This window comes from Topomyia yanbarensis, chromosome 1, assembly GCF_030247195.1.
Source record: "Topomyia yanbarensis strain Yona2022 chromosome 1, ASM3024719v1, whole genome shotgun sequence".
In the NCBI taxonomy this organism is placed as follows: domain Eukaryota; kingdom Metazoa; phylum Arthropoda; class Insecta; order Diptera; family Culicidae; genus Topomyia; species Topomyia yanbarensis.
The window spans coordinates 40,459,958-40,483,002 of record NC_080670.1 but is presented as its reverse complement, the minus strand read 5'-3'; the positions used below and the strand labels follow the sequence as shown (position 1 = coordinate 40,483,002).

The 23,045-nt window shown below is 42.2% G+C and overlaps 1 protein-coding gene across 2 annotated transcripts in view; it reads left to right on the top strand.

Annotated features, from left to right (window-relative positions):
* Positions 1 to 23,045, top strand: part of LOC131677432 (unconventional myosin heavy chain 6) — a 119,741-nt gene that overhangs the window by 88,075 nt on the left and 8,621 nt on the right. Inside the window, exons 1-13 of one of the 2 annotated variants that reach the window (XM_058957261.1) lie at positions 9,333 to 9,527; positions 12,464 to 12,571; positions 12,629 to 13,600; positions 13,667 to 14,832; positions 15,906 to 16,406; positions 16,594 to 17,530; positions 17,589 to 17,951; positions 18,007 to 18,236; positions 18,912 to 19,089; positions 19,146 to 20,100; positions 20,158 to 20,664; positions 20,724 to 21,025; positions 21,087 to 21,530. In XM_058957261.1, the coding sequence (XP_058813244.1) occupies positions 9,459 to 9,527; positions 12,464 to 12,571; positions 12,629 to 13,600; positions 13,667 to 14,832; positions 15,906 to 16,406; positions 16,594 to 17,530; positions 17,589 to 17,951; positions 18,007 to 18,236; positions 18,912 to 19,089; positions 19,146 to 20,100; positions 20,158 to 20,664; positions 20,724 to 21,025; positions 21,087 to 21,530 (6,732 nt within the window). In that variant the 5' untranslated portion in view covers positions 9,333 to 9,458. Of the gene's footprint in view, positions 1 to 9,332; positions 9,528 to 12,463; positions 12,572 to 12,628; positions 13,601 to 13,666; positions 14,833 to 15,905; positions 16,407 to 16,593; positions 17,531 to 17,588; positions 17,952 to 18,006; positions 18,237 to 18,911; positions 19,090 to 19,145; positions 20,101 to 20,157; positions 20,665 to 20,723; positions 21,026 to 21,086; positions 21,531 to 23,045 lie in introns of those variants that run through there. The other variant, XM_058957260.1, reaches the window with a different exon arrangement.

The window sequence follows — 23,045 nt, the reverse complement described above, 5'->3', positions numbered from 1 at the left end:
ATATTCATGCTCCAAATATGTTCATGAAAATAAACTTAAAATTACAAAATATTTTTTTCTGTGTATTTTGTGATGCACTGCTATACTGTTTTGTAGTTATTTATACTGCTATTAGTTGTAAATAACCCGTATAACATCAATGGCTACACACCTAGAAAAAATCGTGTGATATTACGTCTCCTTACCCAGACATATACGAGCATAAAAAATGACTTAGTTTTACGTTTGATTTTAATTTTACATGACGTTGAATTTCGTAAATCGAGTAATTTTACTTTACATATAGCGTTTGTTCTGAATGGTGATAAGTGTAATTTTAGGTCAATGCGCAAGTAAAGAATATGTGTCATGTAAAATTAAACGGAACACGGTTGTGTTTACTCATTTCGTGAATTACGGTTTGTTAAACTGTGTCATGGTTGCAATTACGTCAACGATAAAGTTCATATTTTTTTTGGTGTGATAAGAAAAAGAATAAGAAACCATATACCCTAACTAATGAATAAAGTATACAGCAAGCATAAATACAAACATCAGCAACTTATAGCGAAGAGGTTAGCGACTTCACCCGCAGCCACCAGCGTTCACAGCTAAGAGGCTAAATGTGGGTCAAACGCCAGATGCTCCGGGGTTCGCTCGTTGAACGAACCGTGTAGTCGCTTACTTGAACCTCTCACACCACCCACCTTGTTCGTAATCAAACGGCCGAAAGCATAGATTTGTGGATTAGATACTTCACAGGTAGGTAGTGGCATGACGGGTTACCCCCAAATCGCCAGTGTGCGGGAAGCTATCTTTTTTCTTTATCACTTTTTTCACGGCGTTAACCGATCGCTTTGAAGATTATTGTCTTCTATGATACGCGCCGCAGTATGGTGGCAGAGGTAAATAAAAGTGAAATTTGGGAACGGGGTAAATAGTTTTGAAATAATCACTCTTTAGAGGTAAATAATCAGCCTTCAGACATGGGATGGTTGTTGCTTTTTATCGAGCCAAAAAAAGAAGCAGTATAAATATACCTATTATGATGGCCTATCGGGAAATTTTGAGTTTGATTGTCAGTTTTCACTTTTCATTTATTAACTTCCCTCAGCGCTTTTGCGTGGTGGTTTTGGTCGAAAAGCGACCGTCGAGGTACATTGCTTTGATGGCGTTTGACAGCTCTATTCACAATCATTCCGATCAAGATAAGATATGCGAGAATAAATTAAGGGGACTGATACGTCTGGTGCCTACCCGGATAGAATTTTACAATAGCATTTACCCTACAAACAATCATAAAACAATAAATATTATAGTTATTACTGTTGCAACATGGTTCGATGCCAAGTTCTCACAGTAGATTTACAATAAAATTTCATGTAACAATAAATTTCACTGTTCAGCAAAAAACTGATACAGTGCATTCACATTAAATTTTACTGTTTTTTAGAAAAAAATGTATGAAGAAAAATTGATTTTTTTAATGTTAAGATACATAACCACCCCCCTTTTTCACTGTAAAAGTCTATTTTACATTGAAATTTACTGTAAAAACGTTGAAGTTTATTGTTTTGGTCATGTAGCATAACACTAAAACTTACTGTAAATTATTGTAAAATTACTGTACTGTCACAGTGAAGGTCATGGTTTTGTTACTGTACATTTCTATTCGGGTAGGCCATACGCTGTGTTCACCTTGTAGTCCAACATTGTGTTCATCTTGTAGTCCAAAATTGGCGGATTATTAAAAAATTAAAGCTAAAACTTGTTTGTACAACTACAAGACCGACCGCTCACGGCGGTGGTCGGATATGGAAAGAGGGCGATTTATACATTGTATTTACCACGTAAAAATATTGCACGAAAACATAATACATATCAACTATAACAGTATTCTGGCAACATTGTTACTTGCGCAACGCACTGCATTGTGCGCACTGCTGTGGCGTTCGTCAGATGATGACAGCAACGCTTCGCTTGTATGCTGATTGATGACGGCAGCAGTGGTAACGACGGTCGTAAATGATGCTGTGCTGCAACAGGGACCTTCTCCTAGATTCAGCGGTAAATCAAAGCAATATTTGAGATTTTTTTGTGGAAAAGTGAAGACATACGAAATTCTGCTTTTGATCTTTTATTCGTTATTTATCGTTTATTATTTAATTGTTTATTAATTGATTAGATTTTTTTTTTAATTCAAAATGGCGGCTAGCGATACAGTTTAATCCTATCGGTGATTAAGTCTTATTCAATATGTATTTTTATTATTGATCCTACTGTCCATGTGACCAATAAATTTCTCCCACAAAATGGCCAAGATTTTCCCACGAATCATTGTGTCGACATCGTACAGCTCTTAAAGAAACACACAGGCATCTATCTTACCGTAATAGGATCTAATAGCGCGCTTCGCCTCACACGACTTCCATCTGTACACAATGGTCCTTAGAATACACGACCGTCAATCACCGCTAACAGTGCTTGATAGATAATAATGCATTCTTAATCGATGCACTTGCCTGCTCACCGGTGGATTATATATTTAAAGTGGCTATACCTTCACCGGTACGGGTCTGTTGTCGTTGGTGTTCAGCAAAGTCAGATCGCAGGCAGGTGTATGCTACTGCACTACGAGAGCAGTGAACAATATGCATAAAATATAAGCTACTTAATGAAGGATTTGTTGCCAGTCACCTTCCGTTGCACAGTGAACAGTGGTGCCAATTGTGCGAAATCGCGCGTTTTTGATTGCGCTTCAAAAGTCGATTTCGGTGTATATAGTATCTGTGGAGTAAGTAGCTTCCTGGAATGAGAGTTTCCTTCATTCGGTATATTCTGATTGTACTAAAAAGAAAAATGGATATGAAATTAGGCAACCTGGAATTGGCTTGAAAAAAGTTTCAAATCGATATACGTTGAGAATTAGTGGCTCACTACGGTCGTCTACTAAAACCATTGCTACTCGTAGCTTGACAGTTGCGCTTCAGTTCCATAGCAATGATTGTTACGTTATCTTTTAACGTTTTCTTATTCAGATTTGTTTTGGGTTCGAATCACTCTAGCTTTGCTCTGCTGGCTACAAAATCCATATAAAAATGACAGTTTCGAGCAAACCTCGTGAGGCTTGAGCCAAAAAACGAAATCAGGATTAGTGTGTTATTCAACAATGTTGTTCATCCGGGCATTCCCCTCGAAATGAATTTTAACAGCTGTCTTTTCCACCCTTACAAGGTGTTACTCGATTTAATATTCTAACCAGAATAAAAGCAACCTGCGACCACAATCCAGGCGGTGCTGAGCTTTATGTGTATCTTTTTAACCCAGCAGCACCCAATCGTTCCTCACTCCAGCCCACCACGTGTTGGTTGTTGGCGTGAGAAAGTTTGCATAAAATTTAATGGTGATTAAGGTGTTTATGTAATTGTCCTGCGGCTGAGAAGTGGGTAATTGATGTTTTCAGTAGTGCTTCTGGACAACGTTAATCGGCGGCGGCGGCAGTGCAGAGCAACTCTTACGCGGACAGCGAACGCCAAGATTATCCAAACCGGAAAGGGTGGCGGTGGCGATTTACATATAAAAGTCATAAAAGCTGAACGGTGGCGCTCGAAGCCATCAGCCGGGGTTCGAATGTGACAACCTTCACACAGAGCTAAATCAATCGAACGGGGCTGACGGAGTGAAACGGTCCTAGGACTGAGCTTAGGTGGATACTTTTACGCGGCGTTATCATATCCTTGGATAGTGGGTTTGTCGGTCTTTGCGGCATCCGCACATTCACTGGTGGCCTATCCAAAGCTTAGGTTTGCTAGCAAAACGGTCAACAGCTGGAGGTGTGCAAATTTTAATCGCCTAAAACCAAACCGTGTGAATAAATATAACTCAGCTAACCAGCAAAAGTATAGGAGTGTTCATGTAATTTCATAGAATAAATACTTACTAGAAAATCACAAAACGCTTAACTTCTTATATTTAACGGAAACAGCATCGAAAAACTCCAAAAATGGTTAATGACCTCTGTTAGAGCAGCTGTGGATTTCGGACCTCCGATTAGCAGAATTCGTGTTTGCCTTTGAGCTGGAGTTAGCTTTTAAGATGTAAATATATTTAATTCACTGGGTGTTATTTGAATTCATAATTATCAACATTTTTTAGTCCAATATGTTTCTGTGTCCACTATCCAACAATTTTTGCTAGGGTTTACAATTTTTTATAAGTTTTATAATTTTTGTATGACGTCCTAGCTGCAAGAAATTGTAAACTATTTTTTTGTGTATTAGGTTCTTTACGGACGCAGTTAACCTCACTTTTCTTGACAGTTCACTTGTACTGTTTACATGGACTTAGAAAAATTTTGTGGGCTACTAGATTCGCTCGAAGCAATTCGCAAGAAATTTTCTAAGTCCATGTAAACAGTACAAGCGAACTGTCAAAAATGAGCACTTGAGTTCATTTGTGACGTCAGCGTAAAGTATTCAATAACTAGGTACAATTCATCTGCATGACACTTAGGTTATTTTAACTTGCGTTAGCACTCCTGATGAACTATGGTTTCATTTTCTGCTGCGCGTCGCACAGTGGCGGGTCTTCAAACAAAAGTCGGACAAAACCTCAAATGTTACCTAATTTGGCTGAAAATCACCATTTAAGCTAATTTTGATGTGCTGAGCTCATTTTTGATGTCAAAAGTCATAAAATATGAAATGCATTTTTCCATACAGTATCATTGAACCTTTCTTATAACTAGGATCCCGCTTTCATGATAGATTTTCCGTTACTGTTCACCAATGTCAGCAATATCATAAAAAATGAAGAACACTACTTTAAATCCATTGTATAACGTGTTGGTTTACTGTAGATTGTCTAACTATTTTGCACAAAACACCATGCGCCTCCATATCGGCAACAAAGCTTCAAAATCTCCTTAAAACTATTTGCGCACCTTGGCGCAGAACGAGACCATGATATTCGAAAAGTAGAGGTTATTTCCCATAGAATATATACTATGTGACCGTTCCGAAATGATTCCGAAATTTGTACAGAAAACATTAGTGAAAAAAGTATTTTTGATCAGACCACCTCAAACATATTTAAACTAAAAAGACATAGTTCCAATGAATTTACCAAATTTATATTATTCACGAACCATGTTCTTTCGTTTCTCTACAAATGAAACTAGTTGTGCAAAAATCGGACCAAAATCAAAAGAGCAACATGCATTTGAAGTGAACAGAGCAATGGTGGTTTCGGAAATAAAAATCATTAAAAAGTCCGGACTTTGCTACGTTTAAACTCATGTTAAAAATTGTGTTCTTATCCATATCATAAAATCATAAAATTTTGAATATACATCATTCAATACATGAGAAAATTAGGGAAAATATAAAATATCAATATTTCAAAAATAAATTTTTGAGGTTTTGGCCAGCCTCCAGCCACTGTGCGTCGCCCGGATGATCCTTTCGCGCCCCGATGTTGGTTAGTCGTCGTTCGGAACAACCTCATTTAAAAATTCCATTCACAATCTGTAGTGTCATCTATCGCGAAATTGTGTAACCCATCAATGCACGCAAGTTCTCGTGAAGCGGTTACTCCGAGATGCTAGCTGCTGATGTTATTTCAAAACTACAGTTATGTTTCTTGACTTAACTTATGTTCCCTTTGCTTTTAGTTCAGAAGAACCAAAAAACACTATCATTACAACCCCACAAACGCAAAGTGAGAATTAAAATAGCATTCCCAATCGATTTCGTACACCTTTTCTGCTCCATCGCGGAGTAGTAGCTGGTACGAATCAGAATCGCTGCATTGCGGTTAGGCTAATTTGCTGCTACAGATTGGCTGGCTGGTAGCATTTTCACTGGAACCACTTGCGTTAAAGAGTTGTTCATTGATGGAACTCTAAGCTTATTCCGATCGGTTATCGCGGTATGTGTGTATGTGTTCGAATTATAATTATTCGCTAGGCGGTATGTGCTGTGAAGCCGAGAGGTATTATTACTATCAAATAATTTATTTACTTACTTTTTTTAGTTTCCAACAACGGTTGCATTTTGATCGTAGGTTCCCGTTAGAAAACCAGTGTTTTAATGGTAGGTATGGGAAATGCAAAGATTGATTGCTTTCTGTAAGCCAAAAAGAAATTTTCCCTAGGGCTACTCAAAATTGTTCGATAATTGGGTTTCCATACTCCCCTGTTTATTACATATGTGCGGACCTGCATCTCGGATTTTACACGTTTCGTCGTTTTTCGGGGAATTCACTTTTTTGCTGTTGAAAACTGAATACTGCAAAATCAATACAGAAACTGAACCAATCACATTTGAAAAAATCATGTGGCAGTATATTTAAAAGGAATCAAAACATTGCAATCAAAGAATACTTTCGAAGGAAAGTGTTCTTCTTTTCTGTGCGAAGCATTCTTCCTAGAAACCAGAAGATGTTCAAGTTTGCCAAAAATACATGATTTGGCAGGCAATTTGCTCGTGTGGAAAGAGGAACGGGAGCCACGTTCGTGACGTGGAACAATGCCTCCAAAAGCGCCTACTTCCGCTTCTGAGGTCTCGTGGTGGCCCTACGCTTTTCTGGCGGGAACTCGCTGAAGGTAGATGAATACAGTGAGACTCGTTTTTATTAGCCCCTTGGTTAATTTTAGGCTGACAAAACGGGGATATTTTTTTTTCTTCCGTTCTAATAAACCGAAGCTGTTGATTATTTAGTATAAATTTTCCAGCGCAAAATTAAAAAAATGAATGTTGTTTTTTGTATATTTAGCATCTCTAAGATAAGAAAAATATGCTCAAGAAAGTATTTTCCCAAATTTGACTTGGTTCGTTTGCTAAAGCCCATCAATCGTATTTTCATATGACAGTACCGTCTTAACGCATGAGCACATTGCACCAGTGCCAGGGGCTCCGGGATTTTGGGGGCCCCCAACTTAGGATGAATATAAAATTACTCTAAAGATTATATTCCAAAAAATAGTCGCTCTCTATTGTTTGTTTGTTTATAACTCTTTGGCGTGTGGATAACAATGGATCGGTAGCATTTCGGAATGGCTCATTGCACCTTATTCTATGTGAGCAAGACCTTTAAAGAGAATCAGGCCGCCGCGCGGAATGATGGTAGCGGTAGGAAACCCGCAGGAGCAGGATGGTATTGAACCAATTCAGACGTCAATCCAGCATTTCGATTCCAGTTTAATTTTTTTGGTAATGTATACAACGTTCGAAAAGGCACCGAACAAGAGCGGCAACCATAATACGACGACAAAATTAGCCACCGGATTGTCCATATAAAACCTTTTCAAAACTCTAAAAGAAGAAAATTAGTTGATTTATTAGATCATCACGATTCAAATCATGCAAAATATCTGTTGGAAAAACTATTGGCTTAGATGAATGGTGCTTTTGAAAAAGTGGCTGTGATTTTTTGCCACACTACCACAACGTGCTGGCGTACGCAGCACAACTGCGCAATGAAAAAACCACAGCCAATTTTCAAAAGCACCATTCAGCCAAGCCGATACTTTTTCCAGCAGCTATTTAGCATGATTTGAATCATGATGATCTAATAAATCGACTGATTTTCTTCTTTTAGAGTTTTGAAAAGGTTTTATATGGATAATCCGGTGGCAAAGCTGAACACATTTTTTCCTACGCATACTACCAAACGCTCAATTCTAACACATGCTCAAAAAAGGTAACTTGAGCCTTAAAATGTTCTTGCGAAAGAGTGATTGATAGTGTCTACCCATATCAACCCTACCTTTACCCTAAATCTGAATGAAGGACTTAAGGCTAATGTGTGTACCTTTGAGGGTATTTGAAGAACCTATTTTTTTCGAATGGTCCCCATAACTTCGCCACGAAATAGATTGTAATGAACATTCCTGTTTTGTGTCCCCAATCAAAATATGGCGACGTGCACTCGATGTGTTTTCTATTCCGACTATATTACGGCATTGAAATGAATTATACCGCTGATATTAATAGGTTAGAGTAATGTTTGTTTCGTTTTGAAGGTATTTTCAAACGACCTCTACGTAAATATCAATTAAGATGTGGAACATTTTTTCTTTCGAATGATAAACATGCCAATTGTTGTATTTATTAAAATTTATTTTCTGTCGGTCTCACACTGAGTGCCTGGCTTGAATAATCTTAATGCTAGGAAAGTTAGATTTAACATGTAAAAACTACATATTCCTGAAATTATAAACAGCAGTGCGCTTCGTTTAAGGTGGCACTTTATGGACTAGACGCGAAGAGATTTTTATTAGTCTGGAAACGTTCAAATAATAACCGACCAGCCCTATACTCCACAACTCCCCATTAGTGAAAACTACACTTTTCAGCCTCAAGCAACGTTTTACAACTATGAAGGTCAAATTATATCGTCTGAGGAGGACTTAAATCAATTTGCGTTTATCGGCGGTTGTTGGACATTTGCAAAGACATCTAATAATGAAAAACTGGAATCTTGTTTTTTCAACATGATTTTTAATTTCCACATGACTTTTCCTAAAAAAACTTCAACGCATGATTGACCGATTTAGCTCAGGGTGGCAAGGAGTACAAATAGCGATTTAAACCTCTTTAATTATGGGGGTCCCGAGTGGTCTAAAGACGGCCGTCATATGAGGCTGACGAAATCAGGTCAAATATCTGATAAAATGGGGGGCTGATAAAATCGGATCTTCACTATAGTACTCTTCGGAGAAACCGTATCCAGATTACGGAACGATAAGTTCGAACATTCTGCACATCACTATAATTTCACGATATCGCTTAAAATTCCGGTTATATGATCCGTTCTTAACAATAATTTCCAATTTTTTAAGTGCGTCATTTTAACCTTCTTCGTTTAAAAGCGTCAAAAAAATCTCTAGCTTTAAAATAGGCTTTTCCGAGTATTTTGAGTACTTCAATCAAGAAAAGTTTGAAGCATTGGTAATGGCGAATATAGTGATTACTGACCAGAAGACTTTAAATAGCTTTTCGTTTGCTGATTTACAATAGTTATGCATTCAAAATGCTAATAGACCGCACATAGCATCTGAAACGCAAATAATATACTATTTTATGGCACATACTAATGCTTGGCAGATACCTGGATAGTCTTCATTAGTTTTCACATCAGTCAAAAAATATATTACTTCGTTACTTCCGAGATTTTCATCAGGAATTTGAAACATAAATAAATGGAAAAATCAGAGCTTCAACATCGTAGAATGAAAATATTATTGTTATGCAACCTGCGAACGCGCCTCCGTTACCAATTTATCCTCAACTGGACCAGCCGCCGCTTGTGCAAGCGGGACAGCAGGGAGCTGTCAAACAAGCGAAGGAAAATGTTGAACGAAGAAAAGTATAAAGTTCGCAGCAGGTTTCAGTAAAAAGATTTATGAAAAACGAGTTTAATTAAAACCTTAGTAGTTAGAACACGGTGTTGTAATTATCATCATTATAACTAGAAGTATGGTTGTAGAATTCTTAGTGTGGCTGAGTGAACTATTAGTAGTAGAGTTGAGTGTATTAAAACAAGAGGTAAAATGTGCGATAAAAATAACAAATGAATTTAACCTAGAATTGATCACAGAACTACCAAAGCTAGTTTTTACCTGCGCCGGTAGTTAATAAGTTCAAGGCAAAGAAAAGATTTATTAAACTTAAACCTAAATAACAGATTAAAACATGTAGAATTAAACTATCTCTTATTGTAAATCATGGAAATAACTATCAACATTAAGCCTAAGTCAAACAACGTAACAATCAACAACAGTTCATAATAAACGAATTGAAGTTGTTTGCGTATTGTTGCCGTAACGGGAACAAAATTTAGAGCTTTTATTCAAAACGACATATCTACAATGAATGACTCTCTTTGTTTACTTTCTCTTTCGATTTTCACGGCGTCGCTATCGCTAAGGCACTTTTCACGTATTTTAGAGTATAGATCGAAAGACGGTGGTTTCGATTGGCATATTATGCAAAGAGTTTAGGGATAAACGTTAAATCGACAGAGTTATTAACAGAAGAGAAAGTGAACAAAGAGAGTCACTCATTGTAGATATGTCGTTTTGAATAAAAGCTCTAGAAATGTGTTCAGAGGGATGAATTCCAGACTCCACAAATTTAAAATTTACGAAACAGGTAATTTGGAGCTCGAAATTTCAATATTCCACCGTATATTTCACGATGCAATCTGGCAACAATGGTAGCTTGTTGTATTTTCGATATGGAATTTTGTGATAATGCGACATATTTTAATTTTGAATGACAGCTGAATTGTTATTTTGAACGTGTCTGAAGAATTATGCTGATTTCTAGATCAGTTGCTCTAGGTTCGCTCGGAACTGTCACTTTTTTAGATCAGTTGCTCTAGGTTCGCTCGGAACTGTCACTTTTGCATGAATATTGTAAACATTAGAGCGAACCTAGGGCGACTCGATTCTAAAACCGAAAATAGCATTAGTCATTCTAACAGACCATCTAAATATCGTTGACTGCGCGACAGCGCCAATGTCCGCCTACTTGCTTTTTAGTTTGTCGTAAAGAAGATAAGTTATTCTCATCAACATTTATTTCGACCTCTTATGTGTCAATTATCTCTGCCCCCACAACTGACAGCTTTAATGTATCGAAACGCAAATTCCTTGGGAAATCCCTTATATTTAATCCAAACCGGAACCTTCTTGCCTTCATTTATGCTAACTTGAAGGCTGAGGAAAGACGGCATCCGAGACTCCGTGGTTCATTGTTTTGTCCACCCCATGGCACTCGTCACGCCTAGTGCTGTGTCGTGTCAGTGTGGTGGGAACCAAAAAGAGCCCATGTGCATCGAAGCGTTACTGCGCAAGAGGGTGTCGGGAAGAAGAAAGACGTTCCTTGCTTTAGTGCCGGTCTTGTTATTAATGTTTTGTTTTGCATTTTATCTTTCTTTTTCATTAGCAGTACAAATCAAACAATGAGTTCCCCGGTGGGAGATGTTGATCGCTATCGTCATAAAACCGGAGACCTTTTTTTTGAATATTACATTAGATAGGTTGCTTCGTTTTATGGTTGGTTTGAACGCTTTGAATTTTGAGTGAACCTCTTCGAGAGCTGTACTCAATTTGCTTACAACGTGTAGTTATCTTGATTGTTCCAAGAAGTTATAAAATTGTTCGCATGGTTTTTGATCAATCACAACTCCCAACGATGGCAGGGGATTTTAGGGTGCGTGCAGTAAATCAGGTACTGTATGTGTGGTTTTCCACAGCCTGTCTGATCTGTCAACGAGATCTTTCAAGATTATGACATTATGGGCTTAAGAAGGGGACGGTTGTTGAAAAAATGCGGATCTAGTAAGCTTATTTTAAACGTCAGATATCTCAATGGACGCTTTGAATTCGCCCTCGTGATTTCTTGTCTTTCCGAATTTTTTAATCACGTATTAAGCTCAAATTTCTGATTCATCCTCGCGTAAACATAACACTTCTTGCAAACGACCAAAATGTAGGTCAGTAAATACGACAAAGCAGTGCTCCGTTGAATGAACGAAGGGTGGTGAATTTCTTTTATTTCACTATACATATACATCACCAACTGGTAACAGGGTGTTGGTTGGTTTCTAGGACGATAAAAACACACCCTCATCGTCAACATCATCATCATCGTCATCATCACCGTTCTTCACAGCTGAGCTGCCTAATGGGACTGTCACAGACAAACCGACGTAACGGATGGTATAGTTTGGTTGCACATCTCATTGAACTAGTATAAAACACTATCGGATAGGGTTCCAACCTAGTTTTTCTTGACATACACTACGTGCTCCATTAGTGTTAACAAAACATTTGTAGTTCTATGGTAGTAAGTTGAGGAAATTGCCCTTCAGCGTCGTTTCCTCAGTATCTGGCACTGACTTAGCCCCGTTCTGTTAAACGTCACCTATTCCTTCATACACAGTGAACCGCCTACTGCATCGTTCATCACTTAAACGTCAAAATCTAGCGTTCCGCTGCATTGCGATTGGATCTTTATGATTGCAGCTCGGTGCATTCGGTAAACAAGAAAAAGAATACGAATCTGTTTGTTTGTGGCGATAGCACTCCTGAGCTCACTATAAATGGTATTACACCTTCAAGGGGTCTCGTTTTTTTCTTTCTTCGGTCGTCGGGTATTTAATGTTCTCCCGTGGGTAATTTGCGCTCTGACAGAACGGCGGCTGATGGAATTGTGAAATCAATGGACGGTGGTGGATCAGTGGGAATTGGAGCTATAGTTGTGATACCATTTGAATTCATAATGTCGTCGTACGGTGTATGATGGAAAATGAGCTTGTTCGGAGAAATAGGTCATTCGAATGTGTTTGACATTTTAAGAGCATTCAAAATAGAGTGTCTTCCATTTCACCTATTCTTTCTTGACACAGACTGTGTAGCAACTGGGCAACAATAGAACACATTTGTAATTGAAACATTGTTTTTTTTACTTTTCAGGAATACGTAACCAAATACCACGGCCAAAAATTAGGACATTTAGAACCCCACGTATTCGCCTTAGCGGAGGCGGCCTACAGAAATATTCGAGATGACAGTACAAATCAGGTCAGATTATCAATCCTTAATTCACAGAGAACCTTTTATTCCAAACTACCATTTTAGTCATGTGTAATATCGGGCGAATCGGGTGCTGGAAAAACGGAAACAACCAAGTTCATCCTCCAGTATCTCTGCTCGGTGACGTGTGACGTGTCGACTTGGGTTCAGCAGCAGATCCTCGAGGCGAACACGATCCTGGAAGCGTTCGGAAATGCGAAAACGATCCGAAACGATAACAGTTCCCGCTTCGGTAAGTTCATGCAGGTCTGCTTCGACTCCAAGTGGTGCATTCGCGGTTGCATCATCCAGGACTATCTGCTCGAACAGTCCCGGATAACGTTTCAGAGTCCGGGCGAGCGGAACTACCACGTCCTGTACCAGTTGGTGGCCGAGGGCAGGAACAATAAGGAACTGGCCACCGCATTGCATCTGAACGATGTGTCCTTCTATCGGTATCTGAACTCGTGCGGATCGACCGGTGAGGTTATCATGGATGTAGCTGCGGAGTCGAAAAAATTTGAAGCCTTAAGGCTGGCGTTCAATGTGCTTCAGATCTCGCAGCCTTTGATCGATGGGATCTTTAGGGTGCTAAGTGCCATAATTTGGTTAGGTAATTTAAATTTCGCCGATATTGACGGTGAACGGTGCGAGCTGGCTCAGGAGGACAAAGCTATTGTTCCGATAGTAGCGGATCTGTTAGGACTTCAGGAGGACGATTTGGAGCAGGCTTTGATCACACGGCAGATCAACGTGCGCGGGAATATCACGGAAATCCCGCTGAAATTGCAAGAAGCTCGGGAGAATCGACATGCTATGGCTAAAGCCTTGTACTCCAGAACTTTCGCCTGGTTGATCAGTCACATAAACACCTGTATCAATCCAGGGCAGGATGCGTCCCTGTTTCTCGGAGTGTTGGACATTTTCGGATTCGAAAATTTTAACACCAACTCGTTCGAACAGCTGTGTATCAACTACACCAATGAGAAACTGCACAAATTCTTCAATCACTACGTTTTTGCGTTGGAACAGGAAATCGTAAGTACAACCAGTCACTTGTAGATATTCACAATATAACCTTTAAACTCATTTGTTTTAAAACAGTACCGCCAAGAGGAGATCAAGTTCTCCCACATTCAGTTCACCGACAACACCCAGTGCTTGGAGCTGATCGAGAAGCCTCCACGATGTATTCTGAAACTGCTAACCGAACAGTGCCATATGCCGAAGGGTTCGGACATAGCCTACCTTACGAACCTTCACTCGGAGTTCGAGAGTCACCCGAGCTACGTTAAAGGTCAAGACCGGCGGCACTGGGAATCGGAGTTCGGTATTCGGCACTACGCGGGTTGTGTAAGTTACACCGTCAAAGGATTCGTGGACAAGAATCGTGACGTCCAACAGGACGTGCTGTTCGATCATATGAGTAGAAGTTCGAATACTTTTGTCCAGGAAATCGCATCCTTTCAGGATCTATTGTCGATCCAACAGGTACAGACAGCTCCTACCGTAGGAACTGTCTCGCGGGGAACGTCCAAGGGGAAACTGACGGTCAGTGATACCTTCCGGCAGCAACTGCAGGCTTTGGTTGACGTACTGCAGAGTACGAATCCATGGTACGTGCGATGTATCAAGCCAAACGCGGACAAACTATCGAATGACTACGACGATCAGATGGTGCTCGATCAGCTACGGTACCTCGGGATGCTGGACATCATCCGAATTCGACGGGAAGGATTTCCCGTACATTTAACCTTCGATGACTTTGTGCAGCGGTATCAATGTCTGACGAAACGTTTCCAGAATCTCCCCAGCGTCGACCAAGCCCTGTCCGTGATCCGAGAACTGAACGTACCTCCAACGGAATGGCAAATGGGCAAAACCAAAGTATTTCTGCGCAGCGTGGTGCACGAGCCGCTGGAAGACGCTCGCAAGCAAGTTATCAACTCGAAAGCTCTAGTCATTCAGCGGAACTGGAAACGCTTCAGCCAGCAGCAAGGTTATCGGAAGTTCCGCGCTGCCGCTCTTCGTATTCAGCACGCGTACAACGGTTGGAAGTTACGGATCGAGTTTCTTAAGAAACGTCGGGCGGCCATTGTTATTCAGAGTCATTTGCGGGGAGTTTTCGCCCGGGAGGTAGCCGCGGCGTTGCGCGAGATGCGCCGGGTGGACGAAGAAATGCGCAAACGGGAACGCATGGAAGCAGAACGGAGGGAGCGTGAGGCGGCACAAGCCGAAGCCGATCGGAAGGCGCTGGAGGAGAGCGAGAGGTCAGTTGGTTTGGAGGTTCTGTTTATGTATTGGGTGGGATGGTTTGCTCGTAACTTTTGATATTTGGTAGTGTTTGTGTAGTTTCTAACGGATGAATTATGAATGATTGTTATGAATTATCGGAACGAAAAAAAACATATTTTGACAGAATGCTGCTATAGTGAATAGCTTCCATTGCTAACTGCTTCTATTTAATACTAACAATTTGAAACTTATCGACGTTTTCAGCTTTGCCAATTTAACCTTGGTCCTACTTTTGATCTTACTTTCGGTACTTCTAACCGCTGTTGTAATGTGAATGAGTATCCTATAATGATAGAAAATAAGTGCCAAAACTAAATCAATAACGTCACGATTCGATTGCTAGAAAACGATAGATAGTGTGTTGGTTCATCTAAAAACATCTTTGCATCCTTCTTCTCGATTTTGCTTGGAATCTTGTTGCTTATTGAAATGACCTCAAATTATGACTAAATCACAAAGCATGCGTAATAGTAGTGATGGACACCGTGTAAGCTCTGAGTTAGGGTGAGTCGGTAACATTCTGTCTGTCTTTGTTAGTATAGTGCCTGAAAGATGCTTGCTCTGTGCCGTGCTCATGTCGTATCATCACTGTACTGTGCTGCTTTTGATTGTAGTGTTTGTTAGCGTAGAACAACATTTACGTCGTCATTGCGTTATCATCGTTGTCAGAATGTTGCGGCATACCATTTTGAAACAATAAATCAATCCGTTTTTATTTCTCAATTTTACATTTTCTAGTCGTAACGTTCATCACGCTGCTTTTTTACTCAATAGTTTCTATTTTTATTCTGATTATATACATCAAAATATTCATACTCGGTTGATTCCAAGAAGCCGAAATCTGAAAAAATACAAAGGACACTTGTTAACATTTATTTCACAACTTTAAATTCGCTTTGGCGAGCGAATTGACACAACCAAAACTTTGACTTTCCATTTCATGGCCAGCTTTGTTTATCTGTACGCTTTCAACGGCGCCCAAACTAACAGACTCCGAATCTAATCGACATAATTTTTCTCCCCCTAACCCGCCTACCTAACTTCACAGAGCCGCAAAGCAAGAGATCCTTGCGCTGTCGCAAATGGCCGAACAAATTAACTCCAAACTGCACTCGCAGCAGCAGCAGCATGCGGCCAATAATAATAACAACTCTAATGTAACCGGTGCCGGCAAAGATTCGCAGCTCAACGGAAATATCGCACCGGGTGCGGTCGGTGCTCCTGCCGGGATCGCTTCCGCTAATCATGCCCACCAGCAGAGTAACGAATCGGTAGATCTTGACAATCTGTTCGCCTTCCTCAGCGAGGTGCAACCGAACAGCAATGCCATCATTGATGAAATCGGCGAAAAGATGGACCATTTGGTGGAGGATCTGGACGTCGAGCTGGAATCGGTGATCCAGCAGGAAATTGAAGGACTGACCTGTGAGCGGAATAATAATTTCAACAGCAAGTCGTCACTTGTCAACGGAATTGGGCCGAATAATAATAACAACAATAATAATAACACCATTGTTAGCACCAAACCGACTACGCCGAAGCCATTGGGGTATGTGTAATTTTCATTTGATTTGCTGACGTCAATTCTTTTACGATCGTTAACCGTTTTTTGTGTGAATAGATCGGACGTGATCCGCATACAATAAATTGTTTGTCTATTCTCGTCGATCTGTTCTACAGCGATTCGAATGCATTTATTGTGAAAGTAATAATTATTTTTTTTTCTTCTCGCACAGAGTTCCATCGTTACCCGAACCAACGATGCCCCCGCCTCCGATCCCAATCGACAACAACAACAGCGCACTGCCAGCTCCGGTTCCGATTCCGTCCTCACTGACCCAGGTTAGACGAACGGAGGAGCCTATCTATGAAGCTGTTATACATCTGAAGGAACTTCCACCACCACCGGAGATTCACGAGAAAGTTCCTCCCGTTCCTCAGCACCAACTACCAGCGACGCAAACTCACCAGCATCATTCTGCCGTTTTGCAGCAACAATTGCAGCAGCAGCAACAGTTACAGCAGCAGCAGCAACAACAACAGCAACTAGTCGCCCATCAGCACCAGCTACAACAGAAACTGCAACAACAACAACAAATACAACAGCAGCAGCAGCAAAATAGTCACGCTCCTGCTCCGCCACCACCAGTGCATGCTCACGGCGTAATTCATCAACCGGTGCACATGGAGAACGGAACAGCAGGACACAAGCTGCGACCGAAGAGTCCGGCGGTGATCCGTTCGGCGAGTCCCGTACAGCGTGGTTCTGGCGGACCAATGAGTCCCTCTTCGCCGAAGCACAGCCGACCGAGTTCAAGAGCTTCCTCGACCGGTACGGGGCATCCATTTGCAGAACGGGAACAGCGAAGGAAGTATCGAGTTGAGAAAAAACTACAGGAAATGCAACAGATGGATATTACCGAACGGGAGAAGGAGTTACTGCGGGACGATGTGTACTACGACATTTTGGAGTTTGCCGAGAGTTTCTACAATACGCACGAGAGGTCTCCCGAGGGTACGATCATGGCTACACTGACCCGGAAGGGACGCAAGTCGGTGGATATGGTGCCAAAGTATGAGATGATTACGTACTACCGCGGGAACACGATTCCTTCGTCGCACATTCATATGTACGATCCGGAGAATGTCACCATTGCGTGCAATATTTTTAGAGTAGGATCGAGCTAGAACTAGACGACAAAAGACGTTTAACGGAAATTTTACTTTCCAGGATCTATGCAAATACATTCGAGGTGAATTGAACAACGAGCGGGAACTGCAAGTCATTCAGTTCATCATCGGGCATGGTATTGAGCGGGAAGAATTGCGGGACGAGATCTTTGTGCAATGCATGCGACAGTCTACCAACAACCCGAGCGTGGAGTGGACTGATCGCGTGTGGTTGTTGCTCTGCCTAACAATCGTGGCATTTCAGCCAAGTAAGATGCTGTTCCGATACTTTGTAAGCTTCCTGAAAAAGAATCTGGAAACGTTAGAGGGGAAGTTGAGACAATATGTGCAGTGGTGCTTGGACAACTGCAAGAACACCAAAGTTCGATGTCGGCAGTATCCACCTTCTAGCGTGGAAGTTGCGGTGAGTATTTTTAAGTAAAAACTCGTAACAGGACTCGAACTGTTTTTCCTTACAGGCTATGCGTCGTTTAGGCACAATTGTCTGTCGATTCTTCTTCCTGGATGGCCGCACCAAAGCAATTGATGTCCATCCGACGGACACGGCTAGTGATGCCGTAGCGAAGCTAGCCGAGAAGCTAGGTTTGTGCAATATCGAAGGCTGGGCCATTTACCAGTCTCGACCGGACGGGGAGGAGCACGTTAAGTCGCACGATTACCTGTACGACATAATTGCTGCCTGGGAGGCGTAAGTACCTTCGTTGATTGTATATGTTACAAGACTTTTGAGTTCAAAATTGTTGCTAACATTAAGTGGTTTTTGGCTTGGCTGTAAATGGACATTGACTTTACGACTGTGACGAACGAACCTGTAAATATGTAAAAAATTATTTGACATCGGACGTGCCAAATTTAACACCAGGAGTGAGAAAGAGTTACTGATACTACTAGGAAGGTCCCGGTAATATTCGAGTTCCTCCCCCCAATCACCATCGAGTACATTTGTATACAGCGTTCATCGATCATCAACCTGGTAGCTAGGGACTTCTGGAGGTGTACTGTTTGCCAATAATGGAAGTTGGGTTTGCTGTGGAAGTTTGTGCACAGGGCTAAACATTTTACAACAGATTCTAACCTCCGAATGTCCTGCCGCTTCCTTCCAGTGGACGTGATCAAGGCTGCCGCCAGAGTAACATCGTGAAGAAAGTCAACCGGCGAGCGTATCGCATTTTCCTATACCTTAAACTGCCGGAAGAGCTACAGAGCAAAGACGTGCCGAACTACTACACCACATGATCAAATTTACTTTCAAACTGACACGTCAGGGATTGGACCTTAACATTTCACAACAGCCGGATAGAAACTAGAATTTTGGTTTTAATCTGCTGTTTGTTTTCCGTATGGTGGATTATTTTCATTGCAGCAAACAAACGAAAATTCATGCAGGAAGCTCCACACTGCGGAAGAACGCCACAACGCTAGGTTCCGGCGAGAACCGATTCGTGTTTAAGAAGCGTCTGTTCAAAAGTACCCGCGAATTGTCGCAAGATCCAGTGGAAGTCAACATGCTGTATGCTCAGGCCGTTTACAGTGTCGTGAAGGTATAGTCCAACCGATTTTTCTCCTATTATCTGTACTAATCTGTTGCCGCTTCCAGTGCGACGACTTCCCGGTGTCCGAGAAGGTAGCCCTCCAGCTGGCCGGCCTGCAGGCTCAGGTTGCACTCGGTGATCCCTCCAATCAGCCGAAACCGGAGTACTACTCAGACGTGGCCAGCTACCTGCCTGAGCGCATTTCGAAAACCCGTGAGGAACAGTTCTGGGTGCCGATTCTGGCCCAGGCCCATCGCCAGTACGGCTCCGGTCGTACGGAACTAACCGCTAAGGTCTTGTATCTTTCCTGTGTGATGCAGTATCCGCTGTACGGAACGACTATGTTCGCTGTATCGTACCGGGGCTATTGGAGCTACGGAAATAGTCTGATCCTCGGTGTGAACTGCGAAGGTATCATACTGATCAAACCGGACGACAAGTTTGTGTTGTACGAGTTCCGCTACAGCGAAATCGAGTCGATCATGCTAGATCCGAGCGATAGCTTCATTACGATCAGCCTGAACCGCCATACAAGCACAACCACCACCACTGATCAGCAGCGATGCTTCGTGTTCGAAACGTCACAGAAGAACGAGATTGGTTCGTTGATAGTGTCCTACTTCCCGGCGCTCTCCAATTGGATCACGGAGAATGAGGTCCCCGCGAAGAAAAGCAAGGGGATCACCAACGAAGATCGCGTCAGGCTGCATCACAATGTGGTTGTATGTCGGCGACACCTGGTGGATGCCGAAATCCTGCGGAAGCCTCAAGACCCTAGCGGTGGTTTTCTAAGAAACACATTGCGAAGATTGTCAAAGCACCGCCTGGAGAAACTGAGGGCCGAACACGGCAGCCCCGTACATGATCATGGTGAAACCTACAAAGGCTTCCCACACGCTTACTGGGCCTTCAGTAGACAACCCTTACCGCAGAGCATGAGCAAGCTACCAGATCAGGAAGAACAGGCTATGGTACAGGTGTTTAACTCGATTTTAACCTACGCCGGTCTGGGACAAAACGGTAACATTGCCGATACGATCATATTCATACTCAATAAAGAATTTTGTTTTATTTCAGGAGAAACTGTTCAACGGGCTGAAGACGAACACATCACCCTGATCCAATCGATCATGGATCGTTGCATGCGCAAAGAATCTCTACTGAACGAACTCTATCTGCAGCTGATCAAACAAACCACTGATCACCCGGATCCCAATTCACGCGTTAACCTACGCCACTGGGCACTGCTATCGTTGGCATGTAGTGTCATTCTTCCCCCGCAAAAAGTAGTTAGAAAATATTTGATAGGTCATTTGAAACGGTGTGCTAGCGACTTCATCACCGAAGAAGGCAAGTATGCACGATTTGCTGAGAAGTGTTTCTTCAAGACGCAGGGCACACGCCGACGGCAGTGGCCTCCCAGTCGGGAGGAGATCGTCTGTACTATCAACCGAAGACCGATATACGCCCGATTCCACTTCATGGATGGGCAGTACCATTCAGTCGAGTTCCATCCGAGCTCCACCTCACGTGAGGTGATGGAGATTGTGAAAAAGAAAATCGGGCTGCAAGAAAATGCACAAGGTAACTATTTTCATTCGTTGTTGGATAACTGTATTCACGCTGCCTGTATGTATCTTTAGGCTATGCTATCTATGAAGTTCTCGGTGCTTCCGACCGTAGTTTACTCCCGGATGAAAAGGTAGCAGATGTGATGTCCAAATGGGAAAAGTATCGTACCGCAGCCGCTCAAGCAGTTCAGCAAAACCAAAGCTCTAGTCTTCCTCCGGCCTGCCGCAGACAGCATCATCTCTTTTTGTTCAAGAAGCATCTATTCTGCGATCAGTACATGAATCTGGATGATCCGGTTGAAAAGGAGCTGCTGTATCATCAGGTTCTGCATGGTTTGCGCACCGAGCGGTTCCCTATTTCCGAAATGGAAGCGGTAAATTTTCGTGTTTATTTTGACAGCTTTGGTCAGAAGATCAAGACTTTCTCCATTGCAGATTATGTTAACATCTCTGCAGGCCCAGCTGGAGCTGGGAGACTGCACGGAAGTAGTACAGGATTACCGAGCGATTGCGACCCACTGTCTACCGCCACGCTTCGTTCCGAACATCCCGCACGAGGGAGTGGCCATGCATCATCAAAGCTTGCGAGGAATGACTTCGGCCGAGGCGAAGAAGTCCTTCCTCAATCTGATTCAAAGCTGGCCGCTACACAAGGCGACCATTTTTGATGTGATGCAATCGTTTACCTCCAACTGGCCCCGGATACTGTGGCTGGCGGTAGACCAAAAGGGGCTACATCTGCTGGAACATCGGTCGAGGAATACACTGTGCACGTACGAGTACCAGTCGATACTGTCTTTCTCGCCGAACATGAACTGTCTGATGATCATCACCGGATCCGATAAGAAGCAGTCGAAGGTGATCCTGACCACGTCGCAGGTAGGTTTGCGGGCCGGTGTAACATGTCGGCTTGCTTCAGCCCATCTAAGGTCACAAATGAGGTTTTGATGTCATATGCAATCCAAATACTAAATTTTGAACCATCCAACAGCTCATGTCTTTGCATTGAGTTGTACGTAGCCTTAAAATCAATGAACAGGCGGTGGGTCTATAAGTTGTACTCCCGGAATTTGTCTAGCATCATTCGCAGGCTGAACATCTGATACGCCGACGAAGGATTCAAGCGGTTTCAGTCCGCTAAACAGGATACGCGACAGTATTTTGTACGCCGAGTTCAGGAGAGATATCCCCCTGTAATTAGCGCACTCGAGTCGTGGCCTTTCTTGTAAATGGGGCAAATGAGTCCATCCAGCAGCCAACTAGCAGGCAATTCTTCGTCCGCCCATATTCTTAGAATATATGAATTCTTCGTTGGATATTGAATCGCATCGTTATGTTGCTTCTTGGACTCGTAACGCTAGATAATCGTGCACGAATCTTCGCTACTACCAGATAATGATCCGAGTCGTTGTTTGGGCCTCTGAATGTCCTCACATCAATGACGTCGGAGAAATGCCGTCCGTCTACAAGTACGTGGTCTATTTGGAAAAAAGTGCTTTCGGATATCTTTACATGCAAAATAGGTACTACTGATTGCCGTCCCCCTGGCAGCAGCGAATCTTACATGGCGCAGGCTACCAATGATAATGGGTAGCAGAATGAAGACTCTTCGTACCAATAATTGGGTGAAAGAACTGCTCTCTACAAACCTATGCGTTAGCATCTCCGATGACTATTTTAACATCTTGTCTTGGGCAATCTCCGTAAGCTTTATCTAAGCTCTCATAGGACGCGTCCTTATATCATCCGGCTTGTCGTTAGTTTGCGCATAAATACTGATCAGACTGTAGTTGAGGAACTTGCCCTTAATTCTTACCACACAGATTCGGTCGTTTATCGGCTTCCATCGAATAACTCGCTTCATCTGGGGCCCTATTCTCACCGTCACCTCACCTAGTTGGGTGAGGTGAGAGCGAAAAAAGCGATCACCGCAGTCACCTAGGTGACTATAGTCACCCAAGGTGACAGAAGTCACCTGGCAGAGCGATTCCCAGAGTCATTTTGAGTGACGACGGTCACCGCGAGAAGGAAAAAAAGTGACCAAATTCTCACCTAAAAAATTTAGGTGACTAGAACCAAAAAGTGTTGCGTTTATTTTTAGATTTTTTTTAGAATTTTCGGGTAACTTTTTCTTTTGGCCAATGGCAGCTGGGAAGTTTTTGAATGACGAAATTGATGATTGGCGCCATTTTGAAATCCAAGATGGCGGCTTCCGGCTACCATAAAACACTTAAAACCACCATCAATATGGGTGTCATTTCAAAGGTATTGACTAGTAGAATGCGAAAATTGACGATTGGCGCCATTTTGAAATCCAAGATGGCAGATTCCAATTACCCTTAAATTCTTAAAACCACCATCAATATGGGTGTCATTTGGAAGGTAGTGACCAGT